The sequence below is a fragment of the Dermacentor andersoni genome, chromosome 1 (genome assembly GCF_023375885.2).
Source record: "Dermacentor andersoni chromosome 1, qqDerAnde1_hic_scaffold, whole genome shotgun sequence".
Lineage (NCBI taxonomy): Eukaryota > Metazoa > Arthropoda > Arachnida > Ixodida > Ixodidae > Dermacentor > Dermacentor andersoni.
Genome location: NC_092814.1, coordinates 356,486,543 through 356,505,739, shown reverse-complemented (window position 1 = coordinate 356,505,739; position 19,197 = coordinate 356,486,543). Strand labels below are relative to the sequence as shown.

Genomic DNA, 19,197 nt, shown 5'->3' with positions numbered 1-19,197 from the left:
GAAAATAATAAACAGGTGTCCAAAAAAGCATATTAAGAAAAACAAATATCCTTTATTTCCACGCACTTATTCGGGCTCGGCAGTAGGCTTGAAGAAATCATGAATGCGCCGTTGCACGCTGTTCCGTTTAGGCGCAATCAGATGAGCCTGAATCGGAGAGAACCGTACGGTCACTTTGGGCGGCTGAAAGCACAGTCACTGCTTGTACACGCTCCGCATGCGACGGCACCATAGCACATGGTGTGTCATCTTCAGACTCGGAGTCATCGTCCGGCGGCGCAGCAGAAACCTGACGAATTATCTTGCCGTCGTCGAGTTCTGCGCATGTCAGTACAGCAGTATCAGCACCTGTGAAACTGTCAAATGAGACGGTGTCCGGAATCGCAATGCAACCACTGCGCAGGTCTCGGCAGAACATTTTTGGCGTCAGTAGGGAGCACATCGGAAGGTGACAAATCCTAGGCCTCCCGGCACCCGCTTGCCGGCATTCTCCAGCGCAGTCTGTGCGGGCACTGTTGGTGCCATTAGACAATTGACGCTATGTTTCTGTATGCCGCGTTGCATCACCGCAACCTCGACACAGCACACAAAGCAAACATCACCACGCCGTCACGTCGACACCAGTCGCACAAACGAAAAAGGTGGCCTACTCGCAGCGTCGTGCATGAAGAAACAAATCAGCTGCTGGATTGTCTTGACATGGCTTACTAAGCTGAGACCGGAGCTGCTGTAGCTATGAACCAGGCAAAAACGATGATGAGCAGGGATTTGCAGTAGCGCCACTTCGTGGGGCAGCAAGGAGGCTCCATTCAAAACAAAAATGGTGTTCAACAAGTCGAACCATGCACCGGTCAGAGTCGGCGCATGGTGCTCTCGATCGAGTTGGCTCAGAGAGTGTCCGAAAAATCAGACGAGAGGTTGCAAGGTGTCCGAACTTTCGGCAGTTGTTATACATTATGGTCTATGGGGAGAATGGCGGTGCCGTGAAGCAGACCGAATAATCGAGCATGTCCGAATTTTTGGAGTGCGAAAAATCAGTCGGCGACTGTAACTGGATTAAACTGTACTTAGGTCTGCATAAATAATCCTAGATGGTCAAAATTAATCTCAAGCGTTCCCCTATTGCCTTCACTGTGCTGCTTCTGGACGTCGAACCCACAGTTTAATACGTTAGAACGCTGTTGGTATGTTTCCCAAAGTACCATTAAAAAAATAAAAAGTAAACAGAACGGCCGAAATAACGTAACTGTGAAGGGTCAAAATCTCCACAACATTGGAAATGGCTCTGAATGGCTGCCAGTACAGTTATTAGATGTCTTGGCACTCGTACTGTGATCAAACACTGCACATATGTGCCTGTATAATTAAGGGACACGTACTGTGTTCCGTGACAGTGGTGTCTTTGCACTCCTAATACAGCGAAATCTCGCTGTATCAAACTTCAAGGGACCACGGTAAATTAATCATTATTCTGAAAGCTTGTTGTCGTGAAAGCCCCAAAATTAACCATTCTGCCCATCAACCCATCAGTTCATAAGTTGTCGCCATATGAGCTATTCACGAAAACGTCGCTGTTGGCTCTAGGCAAGCGCTGTTGCCATTTTCCGTAGGTTCCGCCGCCATGCACCACTGAAATACTTTACAATAAGAGTGATGTGCGCAAAACAGACGCTGATGCCTAGAAAACTCAGGACAAAAAGGCAGCTCCACATCACATCCAAAGCGCAATGTTTTTTTGCTTTTTGTTAGTTTTTCACATTTCTTGCCATGGACACCACAACTGTCTCGCTCGAGGCGGTCACCTGAATGTCAAAGCGAAAGCACGCGTAAATGACACCGTTTGGAAAGTGCGACCGTGGGGCATCCCCGCGAGTATGGAGGTTACATTTCACTGCACACGTAGCTAGTACGGTTGCAGGAAGAAACGCGAAAGAAAGAGGCATGCGCACAAAGAAGGGTGAAAGAAGCAAGAGACGTGCTTCCGTTGCTAGGCGACACTGTAGCGCTACTTTTTTGGGCGTCGTCTGTGCTTGCCTGCATTCTTTTTTCTCGGGTGCCATCTCAGGTTTTACAAACCCATGTGCTGCAATGTTTGCTCTCGGCACGTTGTTGTCTGCCAGCCTACTGTTCGGCTGCCGTGAAGGATACATGGAAATCTAATCCCCAGATCTCGGAATATTAGTTTGTAGCTCTGAGGCATTGTTAACATTGCAGGGAAACTGAATAATAATCGTTATTCTAAAAAGTTCAGTATTCTGAAGTTCGCAGTACTGAAATATTTTTACATTGAAACTATAAGAAGTCAGCAAGGCATTTCTGATAAGTTCGTTAATATGCTGTTTGTAGTAACGAGGTTTCACTGTATGCTTCACTGTAATATGTTGCATATACTTCACAGCATAACATGTCTGTATTGCAGTGAGGCTGACTTTAAAAACCACAACTGTGCTGAGACGCGCTTATCAGGGCTACTAAGGATCGTGTATTTCTGGCATTTTGGGGCAGGACTTGACAGGCTTACCCGCAAGTTTACATTTATTGTCTTCATAGCCCCATGCGAGAGCAAATATGCCTCTACATTTATTTGACCGCTGCTTTCAAACGCAACATAATATGCGCACACAGTGCAGAATGGGGACATATCAAATAGGAAAATATGTAGGAGCAAGTGAGCTTAGATCAGGACTGCACAAACACGACATAGCAGTTGGGAAAACACATTGAAGAGTGTATAGATCGGGTGCCACTGCAGTTTGTAAAGAAAAAGAAATGCAGGCATGGCAGCAAATTTCAGAGCAAAACAAAATGGTCAAGGGGTTTGGTACTGAAGGTGCCCTCATTGTACAAATGAGACAGAGGCTCACAAGAAGATAGTCTTGAGCTGAACAACAGTGGGCAAACAAAAGCCTCAGCCCAAAGCCATTGTTTCAAGTGGGAGACTTATCATTGTACAGTGCCAGTGCAGAAGTATGATGGATGATCAATCTAGAAGAGATGTTATGCCTGAGGTACAATGGTACAGAGACCTTCATTACTCAGACTGTTTGGAGAGAACTATTGACAAGCAACAAGGCACAGAATGAGTGTTAAAATTATACATGCATATGAATAATTTGTGATACCAAAAAGCAGTTCAAAAGATGCTTGCATAGAAATGTGGGAGTAGTCAAGGTATGGTCCATCATTTATATTTCATGCTTCCTCCTTATTCTGAAGTGGGCAAACGCTGTTGCCAACACATATTTGTCTAGTCTGGACATGTGAACAGTGCAGTAATGCATGGAGGTATAAATAGTATTATTAATGCAGTGTCATACCTGATCATCAAGCCCCTGGCCAGTTACTCGTGCAACTGCCGAGAGACTTACTCCAAGTTCTGGAAGAAGACAAATCGGGGACTGGATGTGGGGCACAGAGGTTCTGGCAATGCACGGCGTACAGACAAGTAAGTTGTTTGGCTTGGCCTGGAAATGTGGCTTGGAAGTCTGCTGGGCAGAGTGGCTGAGGCAGGGTAAAACTAGTCACTCCACACTACTTCACAATAGAGTTTGTGAGGAAAAGCCTACTGGATTGCATGTGCATAACCCAGAAAACGAAAACTGTGCTGCATCTTTAGCATTGCCACCTGCGAAGCCACTTTAATGCATCAGTCTAAAGCTACATCAGATTGATTGTTGAGGCTCCATCACCGAGACTTGACCACCTAGCAGTGCATACATATCATGCTGAAAGCTTCAGACTTCTTCGAAAATAAAGTCCACAGAATGAATGTTACGCATTTGCATGCGTGTGTCAGTGTGTTATGCACATGCTGTGGCAATTTGGAAAGTGCAGAGCTCTCTTATTGGGTACTAGTTTGTGGGCTCAATTTTTTAGCCACCACAGCTGCAGAACTTTAGCTTGAGGCGGTGGTGGAGGAATTATTTAAAAATGCATACAAATTTTTCGATGCACTGTAAGAAACAAATGCCGGCTATTAATCTGAAACTCTTCACCCTGGCACCCACCTTGTAGCCCACATGCAATCCCACGTGTCGCAAAACATTTACACACTATCAAGCCTAATTTCTTCAACAATGCATGCCCATTTGACAAAGAAAACAGAACCGTTCATTTGCATATGATGCGCTGGTAATTGAATAGCTTGGGGAATTTTATGGTGCAGTTAGAAAGGCTCCTCAGCAGCAAAGGCATGTGCCAGGCATACCGTGCAACAATGCAAGGTTGCATTTGGAAGTTGTTTTTGCACAGGTTTTTCCGAGCGGCATTGCTCATGAATTGCCATTGGTGGCATTCGTGTGTTGGCACCTATTTATTTTTCTGCTGTGGTTGCCCAAAACTAAGCAAAAGTCATGTTGTACCTTGTGGGGTCCGAGGGTCTCGCAGAAGTACCGACCACTGCAGGTTCGAGCTTAGCGAGCCACAGGGCCGGGTCAGCCGATGCCTCTGGCGTGTGCGCGCTCATGCTGCAAGGGGCTGTGTACGCATGCAAGAGAACACAGTGTTGCTCTGAGTTGACAGAAACTGTCTGTTGTCCCCGGCGGCATCCAACACTGCACAAAATGCCCCCCCCCCCACCCCCCGGCCGTGCTTCGTGACCACAAAAATTACCAACCCCCTTCTCAGCAAAGGAAACGAAAAAGAAGAAACATTTTTCAGCCTACATACAAGTAAAACAAATCAGTTTAACTGTAGAGCTGTATATGTGAAGATTGAACGCACTTAAAAATGTTGAAACAATTACTCAGCATGCATATTTAAAAAACTAAAAGGAAAAAAATGCACATTGCTAAAACACATTGACGACATCACTACAGAAAGCTGGGTTGGGGCCAGCTTCTCGTGCACTGGCTGTAAGGAAGCTAGCCCACTGAGGCTAAGCATTACACTGAGGGCGTTCAGTTGCCGAAAGAGTCCGCCATGTGGTGTGAACTCACACAGGTGACCGCTTCCTCGGGTTGCACCTGTGCATGGTCTGAATGCGGTCCGCTGCCTCGGATGTTGCCTATTGCTTACTGAGCACCGGCGCGAGCTCATTGGACCATGATGCAAAGGCCTTCAGGTTGGTGATATGGGCACGGCTGAGTTTCCCCGAAGGGGGATCCTTCAGCGAGTATCCGAGCAAGAGACCAAACTTTCTCTACTCAATATGGACCAAGCCGCTTAGGCGCAAGCGAGGCTGAGAATACCTTGCTCGTGTCGCTAAGAGCATGGTTGCACTTCAGGACTAGATAACCTACCTTAAATGAAAGATGGCAATGCTTCCCGTCGTACTGAGCCTTCTGCTGGGCCCTGGCCAATGCCAAACTCTACCTTGCTCTACAAAGAGCTTGACAAAGCCTGTCCCGAAGTGCTGAAGCGTAAGCAGAGCAGTCTGCAGGTGCCTCCTCATCCCTGAGCTGGCACTGAATGATGCTGGTCACCGGATTTGCCAAGTGCCTTCCAAAATTGAGGAAGGTGGGAGAGAAACCAGTTGAGTGATTCTTGGCAGTTCGGATTGTGAATGCGAGCTCACTCCAAGTGGTTTTCCCAATCCTTTTTGACTTTCAGCAAAGGCTGCCAACGTTGGTTTGAGAGTTCTGTGGAGTCTCTCTGTCAGGTTGGACTAGCGATGGTAGGGCGAAGTGGTGCAGTGGTTAAATCCTAGGGAACTGTACGTAGCACCAAACACCCGAGCAGTGAAATGGGATGGGTTGTCCGTAATCATTTTTTTTTTTTTCGGGAAGCCCTCGACGCTTGCTGGTGCAAAGGCACCGGCACCGGCTGTTGCACCTGTTGGAAGGCTCCAGGTAGACAGTCGGGCATGACATAGTGCATCAACTACCACGTTGGTGCTCCCCTTTCGATACTGCACAGCAAAGTCTTAATGCTGTATCGGGAGAGTCCAGCAGGTTCAGCGAGCTGCATCAGCCACCTTTGTGCACTATGATTCGTCTGCACTACAAATTTCATCCCATCAAGGTTGACATCAAATTTACATAGTCCAAACACAATAGCGAGGCACTCCTTCTCGCTCACGGAATAATTCCTCCCTGCTAGTTTCAAGGAACCGCTGGCAAAGGCCAATGGCTGCAACACATGCCATTGTATTCCTGTAGGATGATTGCTTCTAAACCCATTTCACTCGTGTCAGTCTGGACAACAAATGGTCTGGTTAGGTCGGGTAGTCTGAGCTGCGCTGTCTCCACAATGGCGCTAGACGGATGGCAGAAGGCCTGCTGCTGTTCAGGTTCCCACTGCCACTCGGCCAACATATCCAAGAGCTTGCACAAAGGCACTTGCACTGGTGCACAGGATGGGGTGAATGACTGGTAAAAGTTGGCCCTTCCCAAAAAGAAGTGAAGGCCACGTACGTCCTTGGGTGTGGGGAAATCGAAAATTGCCCGGTTTCTCCCTAGTCCGGCTCAGTGGAGCGTCCACCCAGTGTAAACCATAGTAACTGAAACTGGGTGTGAGCTAGTTGGGCTTTCGCAGGATTCAGTCATCCCGGCGGTCTGCACCCTCTCGAGCACACCGGCTACATAGGCCAAGTGTTCTTTCAAGGTTCGTGAATAAATCATGTCTTTGAGGCAGCAATTAGCTAATGCATGAAAGGCTGAACTGTCTTTGTTGCATTAGCACCTACCAGCTGCTTCGCTAGACTGGTAGAGGGAAATTAAGAAAAGGAGGATTTGGGGATTGAAGAATGGTGCCAGCTCCATTGTGTGGGCTTTCCCCTTCTCTGCCATCCCTACACATCACCCCTTTCCACTCGTGACCGGTTGTTGGCGGTAGCACTCCACACGCAATGGTTTGCGGTGGGGGTGGGTTGCTGATGTCATGATGCAGCCTTTGTCGGCTGCTTTTGGCGGTTCGTGGGCCTATTACCTCCGAGATGGCTCTGGGTACGTACATGCTTTCTCTCGTGTGCTGACACCTTCATGACTAGGACTTGAGCTCGCACACAATGCCTTTGCCTGTGCAGGGAGCGCGTACTTTGTGTTCCTTTCGGGATGCTAAGCCGAAGAACGGGTGCCTAGTGCTCGCGCAAGGTCGTACCACTTTTAGCCGCACTTATCGGAGGCCAAAGCCAAAGGAGATTGCCTAAGCTCTCACGAGTTGGCCCATTGGTTATCGCGAGAACAAGTAACATAGGCACCGGGACTTCCCCTAGCGGCAAGTCTCAGCTTGAGCCTGTGCTCTCGCGGCTACATGCTATAGGTGTCCTTGTCTGTATTATCACTCTTGGTGAGGGGCCCCTTTGGTACTCGCACCACCCCGGGACTGGGCGTTTGTGCAGTGTTAGGTGCTGTCAGAGACAATAAATGGTTTTCATTAACTCGGGGCGACACTGCTTTCTTGTGTGCATCGCTCGGTAGCCCGTTTGTGGCTTGAACGCACACTAGAGGCAATCGCCGACGCGACCCTGTGGCTCGCTACGCTCAAACCAGCGGTGGTCACTACTCCTGCAAGACCCTAAGACCCCAGAAGTTTGGTCAAGATGCCATGACTTGAAGAAGTTCTTTAGTGCCGAGGTTGCCAGCAAGTTTTCTTCAAGAACTCCTATGATTGAGGCATGGAGCAGTGTCCCCAGCAATGGAAACTGTTAGGACACCCTACTATCCTACAAAATGTGTCTCCGAGGTGTGCACATGTCAGTGGGTGTGTTGGTGGGATGTTATTTAGAGGTGTATAAATGGGCCACCCACAGTTCTAGATGCAGCATGCAAACGGGATAGAACCTGTCCACGAGTACTTGGGTTCTGCAGAATATAGCTTGGGAACAGCTGCTGGGTTTTGGGCACATGTTTTCCTTTTTTTTTTTTTGGCAAATGCAGCCACGTAAAGATACATACACGGACCATAGTCCCAAGCACTGCGAGTCATAGTTGCGGATGGTTGGGTGTTGCTTTTGTTGCTATTTGGTGCGCTGCTGATGCACTCTAACCAGATGAGCTGCAGGCCATACAGCAGAAATTCAGAAGGTTAAGGCCAATTTTCCATCTGTGGTGGGCTGGTGAATGTTGCTTACAATTCACGAGCAACTGTTTGATCACATAGAGATATTCCTGGTTTATGCTCCCAAAGATTATTGGAGGCTAAAGCCACACTTTCAAAACGACTCTCATAAGAGTATGTCAGCTGTACTAGGACAATACACGCCACGGTAGATTAGTAACTACAGTGTTGCACTGCTGTGCTCAAGGTTGCAGGTTTGATCCCGACAGCGGCAGCCACATTTGAATGGGGGTGAAATGCAAAAACGCTCATGTATTTATATTTAGGTCCATCGGAAAGAACTCCAGGTTGCAGAAATTAATCCGGAGTCCTCCACTGCGACATGCCTCATAATGCCAGAGTTTTTTTTAATTTTTTTTTTTTTTTGTAGTAAGTACAACCATTTAAATAAAGCATAGAGACTTCTTCAGGCTTGGCCAAGGGCATGTTCAAACTTGTCGACGTTGGCAATATTGATCATGGATGTGGGGTTGCTCATACCAACTTGTGCATTGATGAATCTACAGGTTGCATTGTTACTTGCACTTCTGGCTTTTTCTTTTTCCAGGGTTGAAAACGTCCTGGAGAACACTGTTGCTTCTTTCAACTATGCGGCAAAGCACGTGAGCCTTCAAAAATTCCTCTAGATTACTTCAGTGCAAGTGTCTGTCCTCTTCGGTAGTAATATAAACATAGAAGGCAATAATTTGTATCTTTGGGCGAGTTGGTATTCCATGAAAAAAGATTAGTGCAAAAAAAGTTCTTGGCTAGACCTAGATCATGACAGGTGTATTTTAAATTTATTTAACTTGAAAATAGCAATAATAGTATTGCTGAAGATGTTCTCGCAATCACGAAATCTACTAATACGTACCTGTTATGCCAGCTTGCTCCCGCTTGCAAGGTAGCTGCTGATGACATTGTGAAGGAGAGAGCAAATGATGTTTTACCGTTTTTGACACAAGATCGTAAATTACCTGCTGCATGTAATGCAATAATATTTGGCTCGCATGTTCACAGGAGCAGATCGGCAATGTTTTCTTGTCATGTTCAAAAAGTGCGTCAGAGCTGAACATCAAGATTAGTCTGCCTTCATTTAAAGGATGCATGACTGCAAAGTCTAAAGCCTGCATTTTCATTTGTACTTTTGTGCTCTGTTCTCCCATTGATGCTCTGTCCACCCATTTATTGTCTGTGATCCAGGGTGCAGACATGGTGGAACTGGATGTGCAGCTTTCAAAGGACAAGGTTCCAGTCATCTACCATGACTACCACATATGCATCTGCATGAAGAAGGTGCGTGCATCACGAGTTCGACTCTGGTGTGAAGACATGACTTTGTTAACTTCAGGCATCTACAACTGACTCTGCCTATGAAAACCAAGTTAATACCAAAGAGCCTAGGGCATATTTTATTTTTCGTGTGTCATCACCATCCACCTATGTAATCATGGTAAAGTAAATACAATATTTGCAGGAAATGCAGTAGAACCTCGTTGATACGTTCCCTTTGCGTACATTTTCCCGGCGCTAATGTTTGCAATCGAAAACACAAAAACAATGACCCAATAGAGTTACGCTCATTTTTTACCGGTTCACATGTTCCTGGAGAACACTATATTTTGGCACCAACGTTCAGTACGTTGCCAGACTGCGATCGTATGATGTTTTCCGGCCGCTAGATCCCATGTAAAAACAGTGTGCGCCGTAGCAGCTTCACCGCAATACTCGCCCACCCGTCTCGTGTGAAAACACCAGCGTGCACTCAGTTTCTCATTTCCATACCAGCAAATCTTCTCCAGGGTCGTCGCACGCGTCATTCACAGCTATCACCGCCAATTCTACTGCAATAAGTACCTTTGCCTATCTGTTTCACAGCGTGTAGTGCAGTCAGAAGCATAGCGCATGCTTTTAAGAGGCAATAACCGAAACACGGCTCCGTTCTCTGCCGCTACATTTTCCGGCCGCTAGATCCCACGTGAACAAGAAAAGGCATGAGGCGCATGTGATCAAGAATGGTATATAGCCGCCCATCTCGTGTGAAAACGATGGCACGCGCACAGTTTCTTATTTCGGTACTAGCCCAGGTCGTCGCATGCCGCATTCACAGCTATCGCCGCCAAACCTATTGCATAAGCATCTTCACATATCTGTTCTACAGCACGCGGTGTGTAGTGCCATTGGTAGCATACTGCACACTTTTAGCAGACGATAATCCGAATGTGCCGCTGTTCCCTGCTGCAGGTGATGGGATGTGGGCATCATGTTTTGCTTCAGCGGCATCCAGCCATCCAGCGTTGCCTACCAGCTCGATTTCATTCCGGTTTCCCGTCGCCCTCTTAAAACAACACACAATAGGAAAACAACAAAACAGGTCTCGGGCCGTCGGAGCGCCACCAGCTCGACGCATGTTGGCGTCACGTGCTGCAACGACCCGCGCGAGACTTCGCATTGCGTAGATGTCAACAATAGTTGAGTCCATCAAATTTTTTAGTTACTTTGGATCATACGTCTTCTTGGTTAGTACATTCTTTCTCAGCTTTTTTCCTGAACATATGAACGAGGTTCTACTGCACTACTACACAAAAGAAAAGGGGAAGGTGGGAAATGGAAATTTAAGACAATGAGCAAAATGAAAACAAGGCAAAATCGGGAGCCATCGTTTCGACAAATGGACTTGTTTTTTTTTTTCAAGCCGACATATGCTTTCCTCGGCACAGTATACAGTCAAACCTCCGTATATTGAACAGTGCGGAGATCGCGAAATAGTCCGATATAGCCAGAATTCAAAATATAAAATCTCGTATAAAACGCACAGAGAATTTGCACAAATCAATTAACCAATTGCGGCGCAGTAAATACTCACTTGAAGCTGCACACAAAGTATTTATTTCTTTGGCTGAAAGTACTGCAGCAGTGTAGCCTGCTTCTTATTGGCAGCCACGGGCTTACGCAACATAGTCTAAATGATCCACAAGCAATAGGCCGGTGCCTTCTATTGTGCCGCAGTAGCAGTGTAGAAGGGTCAAAGCAGCTACAGCCTCAGAAGTTGGAGGCGAGGCAACTTCAGTGCTTGTGGGATCAACCTCGGCAGCGTCTTCGTTTGGCCATTACTTCCGCTGCAATCTCCACGTCCGTCAATCGAAGAATTTTGAAACACTGTCAGCAACAACGTATTCTTCTGCCATGGGGTCTGAGTGAGCCTAGTGAACGCACGCTGTTGCGCGTCTTTGTGGAAGCTAACCACTATTACTCACAAGGTGCGGCAGGCACAGAGCGCGGCACCAAGGAGGAGTTGGTGCAGCAAATGCAATGCGTTGTTGATGTTCTCAAACTAGCCAAGCTGCCGCTTGTGTATGCACTACATTCATATGCCACGGTCAGCGCAATCGATGTGTACAGCTATAGTGCACAGTAGTCGGGAACGCCCATCGTGCCACCGCTATCTTTGAGGGGGGGTTGCGGGAAAGCTGGCTGCTTGTCAACAGAGCGCACGTGGTCTGGGGTGGTGGAGTTCGATATACCGTATTTGCTCGCATAATGATCGCACTCGCGTAATGATAGCACCCCTGAATTTTGTCGTCAAAATTAGATTTTGTTTATTTCTTGTGCAATGATCGCACCCCGAACTTGCCGCAGCGATATGTCGTGTGCCAAGTCTAGCTAATAATGATCACGCTTACCATCTGTCGAATGCTACGTGAACGACTCTTCAAGACATACCAAGCGGTCTGTACGCACCACACATTCGTAAGCAGACGCCCCATTTCATTTCTTTATCACTTTCCACACTTCCATAAAAAAAAAAAAAAAGCTACAACCAAACTTGCCTTGGCTTTATTATTTGTAGGCTTTATAATGGTTGTGGTCAACAACAACAACAAAGGCACCTTTCGATTCTTCTCGTCTGCACTCGTGGGCACGCAACAAATCGCGAGCGGCAATGATAGTAGCCACGTTTGCACTGATACGTTAGAAGTGTACCCTATTCATACGCCGATGCTTGTAACACAGCTAAGATACTCGCCCACCCTTAGCAGAAACGTGCCATATTAGGATAGTAGTGAAGACAAATGCCATAGTTTCCGCAGCATGCCCGCCATGTGTTTCTATGTCACTGGCAGCTAAATGCGCCCATCTGTTTCTGTCCCCTCAAAATGGACATGGCTACGTTATTGCCACAAAGTTGCCGATATTAACGGTATTATTCATTACTGATACGGAAGAAACTGTTTCAATGCACGTAATGTACTCGTGAGAAGAACAAAAATCGCGTTCGGCTTGTTCCACCGGCCGCCATTTTTGTTGTCCCGCACTACATACAGCGGCAGCCGCCTAATTGTTGGCCTGTTGTCATCCCGCAGCAAACGCAGGATTACAAAAAAAATTTCTTTTCGCGAGAAATTTAACCCACGTAATGATCGCACCCCTGAATTTGCGTAAATTTTTTTTTTTGACAAGAAGTGCGATCATTATGCGAGTAAATATGGTATCCGTTTTATGCCTGACCCCGTTCGAAATAAGAAATGCATGCGATATTCCAGGTGATATAGAAAGTGTTCAATATATGCAATAATTCCATATATCTGTGTTCGATATATTGAGGTTTGTCTGTATAGGTAGGGTTCTTCTAAAGGGGAGAGGGGGTAAGGTGGGGGACAAGTCCCTCGCCTCTAACACACCCTTGGTCGTTGCCTCGCCCACCTGCATTACCCTCTCTCCCCTTCAGGAGAACTGTACCTATACATACTGTGCCGAGAAGAGCATATATCGGCTTGAAAAAGACAAGCCCACTTGTCGAAACGTTGGCTCCCACTTTTACCTTGTTCTCAGTTTGCTACACAACCAGAAATACCAGATGTCCCAGCTTACATGGCACAAATTAAGAGTGGAGCCTTCTGTACACATGGTAGTAACCTCTTGGAGAAGCCTTTAGTATTCTTTTTTCCTATTCATAATAATTAGTACTGAATAATTAACAAAGATTTCATAATAATTAGTACTGAATAATTAACAAAGATTTTAAATTTACAGCCACCATAATAAAGCTGTTTGTAGAGAAAATTTGAGAACATCACTGAGTTGTTTGTGATGTTTTATCATTTGTATAGTGTTTTCCACACAAGTGTAAACCACCGCAGGCACTGTGTGAAAATTTTTGGGGCTTTCTTTTCGAAATGGAGTGTCACGAACAAGTGAAAGTGACATTTCAAAATGTGCTGCACAAACCTCATAGAGTTAAACCTCAACATATTGAATTTCAATACAGTAGACTTCCTTTAATTCAACCCTGATGGGGCTGACGAAATTGATGAAGTTATCTCACTTATGAAGTGAAACAAATTGCAAAAAAAAATGCCTTTACGTACCGATTCATTTAGCTGTATTTGCCCGATTCTAATACGCACCCGAATCAAATGCGCGGCACCCACTTTCTATATGTCCTATGTCAAAAATTAACGTAGAAATGTAATGTGCATCCAATTCTCTAGCAAAAAATAAAATAAATATAAAACTGAACGTTTAACATAAATTACACGACAGCGTTTTTTAAAGTCAGCTTTGCCGCAATGCAAGCGTGTTGTGCCGTAAAGTACATGAGCGCCATGAAGGCAGTTTTTTGTATCTTGTCCGATTGCACTACGCAGACAATTTTCAGCCCAATATTCTTGAAAGAAAAGAGAAAAACAAACAAGGACACATGTTAGAATAGGGTAAATACTGTAATCAAACATTGTGAGCTATAGTTATTGCTTTAAAATCTTCCTAGGGCTGGTTGAAAATAGGCGTTTTTGACGGAAGGTGACGTGTGTTCAATGCATTCCCTGTCTTGTAAGCTCCGCCTAGACAGACACTGTCACTATTGGGGTCATCATAAGGGTCAAGCGCATGTGTGCTGATTGATCGGGCTCGAATTCGCCGTTGAAAGCCAATTTAGCACCAACATAACGAAAGTTGGGCCCCATAAAGATGTGTGGGCAGGGCCTTCAGCTGGGTGACCCGCCTTGGTGGCGTAGTGGCTATGGTGTTGTGCTGCTAAGCACGAGGTCATGGGATCAAATCCCGGCTGTAGCGGCCACATTTTGATGGAGGTTAAATGCAAAAATGCTTGTGTCCCTGTGCATTGGGGGCATGTTAAAGATCCCTTGGTGGTCAAAATTAATCCGGAGTCCCCCACTACGGCGTGCGTCGTAATCAAATGGTGGTTTTGGCATATAAAACCACAAAATTCAGTACTTCTGGCAGAGATCAAACTGAAAAATTGAATTAACCGGATTCGAATTAACGGAATGGCGCTCTTTGGCCAAACCTGGCCCTTGCGCCACAAAACACCACACATCATCATCATCGAATTAACGGAAGTCTACTGTATAACTAAATTCTCTATGTAACAAGGTAACCTTCAGGCACCTGGCACCTGGCAGCGTGCGCTGCCACATCTCGGAGGTCATAATCTGGCATGAGCGGTGCTGAGCAGAGGCACTAAGGGGCAGGCATGTCAGTGTATCTATCGGCGCATTGTACAACGTTTAGCTGTGTAGCTTACACATGCCTTGTGCATCAGTGCCTGATGTGTTCTTGTTGTGGCAAATTCTCCCCTCTGATTACATCCCAGCTTCTGGGGGCTAAACATTGATAGCATGGGCAGTGGCACTAAATGCAAGGCCTAATCGCTTGAGGAGGCTGGTATCTTTCAAGCAATTTCAATTGATGTGAAAAAAAGAGATGTCGCCACTCATTTTGGGATACCACAAGGCTCGCTGTCCGCGATCTTGAAATCAAAAGAAGTTTCCCTTGACTCCACGAAGAAAGGGAGAGATTGCCGGAAAATTTTATTGGATTTTTGGTCATACGATGCGCATGCGTGAAGCTTCAGAACATCAAATGTGGGGACTGTCAGCAAAGTTGCCGTCATTGAAGTTGTCGCTCCACTTCTATGTGATTAAAAGCAAACATTTATTTGTGGCGTCCTGAGGGTTTTGATGCTGTGTGTCATACTGTGTGCACGGCAGTCTGCCGAGTTCAGTGTAACACTCGGTCTCTTCCTACTCTTGGCAATAACATAGCTTTTGCTGGCAAGCTGCGACAGTGGAGTGAATGTGAAATGTTCACTAGCACCAATCGGGTCACGTTATGGTATGGTGAGAGGATTGTGTTGGACCTGCATATTTTTGCCTTTCTGAGGGCTGCATGGCCACGTTGAGGAGATCATCACAGCATCAAACTGCAACTTTGGTCACCTACTATCAAATTCAACCAAAGTGAAAATTTTCTTCTGTTGAAATTCATTTTGGACTGTTGGGACTGGCCAATTATTTGGACATTCTTGACGACCTCTTCCACAAAAGAAAACATTTGTCAGCGACTTTGCTTCTTTGGATGCTAGGTCAAACTCTAGTAAAATTTCTATATAACGAAGTGTCTATTTTAACGACTTCATTATGACGAGGTTTAAACCTGTTGACATTGTGTCCTTGAATTTAATTATTATTTTGTTAACCAGTACTAATTTCCCACCAAGAGCGCAAGAAGTACTGGAAACTACTTCAGCATGTTGCTAAGAACAGACAATCATCTTCACCCACACAGAATGCTTCTTTTATTTAGAACTTATGCCATGTTAACCTGGACAACTGGTGTATGTATATATATTGCTAAATGGTGACTGCTACCAGCTCTTGACTGGTTATGCATTATTTACAAATGTGTTTTTTAGATTCCTAAATGCAGAGTCCTTACAAAAGCTGTACGGCTCGGGTGTGCAATGGTGTAAGGGGGAGCTATACTACAGCAGCCCACACTGTGAAGGCTCACTGCTTGCTTTCCTGACCAAGAAAATGTGCATAACATATGAAAGATATAGGTCAGCATCATGTAATTCCATGCAACATTAAGTTTCACACCTTTAAGTTGCAATGTATGGTGTAATTATTGAATAAGTGTCTCAATTCTCAGCCTATTTATCACCCAATCAGTGGAGTGACAAGTTTGTGATCAGCAGCCACAGTGCACCACTCATGCTCGTAACCAAAATTTATGTCTCATACTGGAAGCACAGAGGTGCACAAATGCCTTGCATCCACAAGTTGTAGCAATATATGTGAAGTAGTTAATCCGTAGAAAGCACAGCAGATTGAAAACAACTTTGCTGTGAAAACACGTGTAGTGGGACTTGAATGACCCGACTACTTGCGTAGGTTCTGCAGTATTGCCTGCGAAGTATGAAATGTGGTACATGGCCTGACTTGCACATTGTGTGTGTGTAACTTCGCAGCGAAAGTCTCCGCTGCAAGAGGAGGAGAAGCTGCAGCTTGCGGTGAAGGACTTGACAGTAGCACAGCTGCAGCGGCTCAAGCTAGCACCTGCAGCGCACGAGAGCCACCACTACGACTTTCGCGAGGATGACCTCGAGGACAACCAGCCGTTCCCAACGTTGCAACACGTGCTCGAGGCAGTTGACCCCTCGGTCGGCTTCAACGTTGAGATAAAGTGCCCGATGCAGTTTCGTGTTAGTGTTCAAATGCCCTGTTTTTTTCTTCAGTTCAGTGGTGCTTATAAGTGTAGAGGAATGTTCAATCAGTCAATGTATTTTCCCCTTGTAGAGAGGAAACGAGCAGCCGAATGTCAGCTGCTGCACTAAGCAGCTTGACAGGGCGACTGCCCTCTGATTTCACAGCTTTAGCTGCGTTTACGTTAATGCAACAGAAGCATGTCGTATCAACTTTCAAGTGTATCGCCTCTTGTGTAAACAACGTAATTCCCTAGGAAGGCCTATTGTATCAAATGTGCCAAGCAGTTGTAGTTTAAGAGGGAAAATATGCATTTCATTGGCACGTGTAAACAGAGGCGTATTGTATCGGGAATTACGGGATAAGCATTGGGTGCAAGATGACAACCGGCCAACCAACTGGCGGCTGCGGGACATCAAAACAAAAATGGTGGTTGATGGAGCAGGCTACATGCGATTTCTTTTCGCTCGTCACTACGTTATGTGCATTGAAAAATTGTCTTCATCACTAATAAATGAGATTAACATTGTCCAGTTCTTTGATTTGCGACGTTAATGTAGCGAGGTCCACATTGAGGAGATAGAAGGCGGTGCAGCTGCACTTGGTTGCCACGGGACATGGCAGCAGTTGTGGACACACTGTGAAAATTTAATATTGTGACACGATACCATACATTCCGCAAAACAAACATTGTGTAAATTTGTCCACGTGGACAAATGAAGAACCTGACGGAATGTAGCCAACAGACTGCAGGAACTTTAGGTGCGTTTTGCAGCGCCACAGTAAAAGCAGGCTTGTTGGAAGTGAGAGTGCTAACTTTCAAATGTGACACGATAAGTGGTGTTGGATTGCTCGGCAGGAAAACAGGCATTCATGTAAACTCTGGCATATGACTATAGCCGATACACTAAATTACAATACGCTTCTACCGTATTCGTGTAAATGCTGCTTATGGGCTGCATTCCATTACATGGTTTCCCCAGAAAGCTTTGTAATTAAAAAATTTTCCCTAGTTCAGGGATCTAAGTTGGCATTGTCACCTTTCTGGTATAACTTAATGAGCCAGCCCAGGGGCTAGCATGTGGTATGGTGAGAGCAAATAATTAGGGCAACTTAAAATGCAGGCACATTGAACACCATACCATATTCAATGATTGAAGACCTGTTATGTTATGTACTTCTGATAAAATTCTGGCTTTGAATTATTTTTTTCGATAACAGTATGGTGTACCCATAAGAGAACACCTAGAATAGTCGCAGTGTTACCACGCATTGCTCATCTGTGGAAATACTTCTCGTTCAAGCAGTTGGTACCAGTCGAAACATTCTGCTCCCAGTTGAAAATTCCACCTGCAAGCCACTTGAACCCGCATTCATTATGCTAAAAAACCTTGGCATGTCCAAGTAAACATTCTAAAAGAAAGCATTTGCTTAGAAATGCAAGAACCACAAGCACGATAATATATAGTCAATTCCCCAAAAGATCGAAACAGGTGGTATATTTGACATCTTTAATTTTTCTGATAACTTTACACATCTAGCACACATGTTTGAATAGTGCTAAACTACTGCTTGTTTATAAAGAAACCTATTACTAAACGCGGAAAAAAATAGTGAAAGGTCGTCGGGTGACGACAACAATTTACGAAAGGTTTTTTCTTAAATTTGTAACAATGCTTAGGGTCACGGAAGTATAATATAGCAAATATGTATATTTCGAATGCATATAGGAGTAGAGGAAGCAGCTCAAGGCATCTTCTAGACTTGTAGGCAAAGTACCTTTGAAGAATAGTGCTTTCAAGAACTTTTTTAAAAAACTTGCTCATCCTTGGGACTCTGTTGCCACTTCTCTGTACAACCCAACTTGTTGCAGTTTACAGCAGAGGTAGGTTAATAACGAACCTGTGCATTTCTATCCTAATTCTTAAAGTACAAAATTTTTTATTGAGAACATCAAAATGAGAAAAATTGTACTTTATTGAAAAATGCCTACAAAAATAATCCTCCACTCAATCCCGTTCAGTCACCAAAATTGTTCTCCGAGGACAGCGGAATATTGTGAAAAAACAAGCTGCATCATTTATATTGGAACAATTTGACAGATGTTCGAATATTGTTTCTAGGGAGTGGTCCATGGTGCGGAAATGAGTATTTCTTGCAAAAACGTCATTCAAGGAAACGCCTCATCTTCTAATAGAAGCCTTGCTCAAAAGCAAAAATGGGGCATTTGCCATCGGTGGAAAATTTTTTCGAAAACATTTGAATGAAATGCACTTGCGTAGTTTGTCACTTCAATACAGCAGCCAATATCCCTTTTCAACAGGCAGCATACGGAGTCTTGACTTCCCTTTCATCTGATTGCATGGAACAAAATTTGTCCTGGGTGCTAACCAACACATTCACTCAATGTATGTGTGTTGTGTTGTCACGCTATTCCAGAATTGAAAGGTCCTTATGACAGGCAAAAATATTTTGTGCTCCAGGATAGCAGTCGCCAAGGGTGTTCATTTAGTTGACACAAGCGTTCATTTTCGCACCAGATGCGATCAACCAAAGTTTAAAAAGTTTTGCTTGTGTGTAGTTTGGTGGCAGCAGCTTTGGCCACAGATAAAACTTATAGTGAGTTGGGTTTGGTCTGCATAGCCAAACATGCTATGAATGGACGCCTCACACAGGGGTCACGAGTTCCTACTCCTTCCTATTTTTTTCA

The 19,197-nt window shown here is 45.2% G+C and overlaps 1 protein-coding gene across 3 annotated transcripts in view; it reads left to right on the top strand.

The window, feature by feature from the left end:
* The window catches only part of LOC126516715 (glycerophosphocholine phosphodiesterase GPCPD1-like), a 176,992-nt gene that overhangs the window by 138,946 nt on the left and 18,849 nt on the right, over positions 1–19,197 (top strand). For all 3 annotated transcript variants that reach the window (XM_055064076.2, XM_055064078.2, XM_055064077.2), the window contains 4 exons: positions 3,310–3,445; positions 8,546–8,600; positions 9,181–9,273; positions 16,253–16,486. In XM_055064076.2, the coding sequence (XP_054920051.1) occupies positions 3,310–3,445; positions 8,546–8,600; positions 9,181–9,273; positions 16,253–16,486 (518 nt within the window). The remainder of the gene's footprint in view (positions 1–3,309; positions 3,446–8,545; positions 8,601–9,180; positions 9,274–16,252; positions 16,487–19,197) is intronic.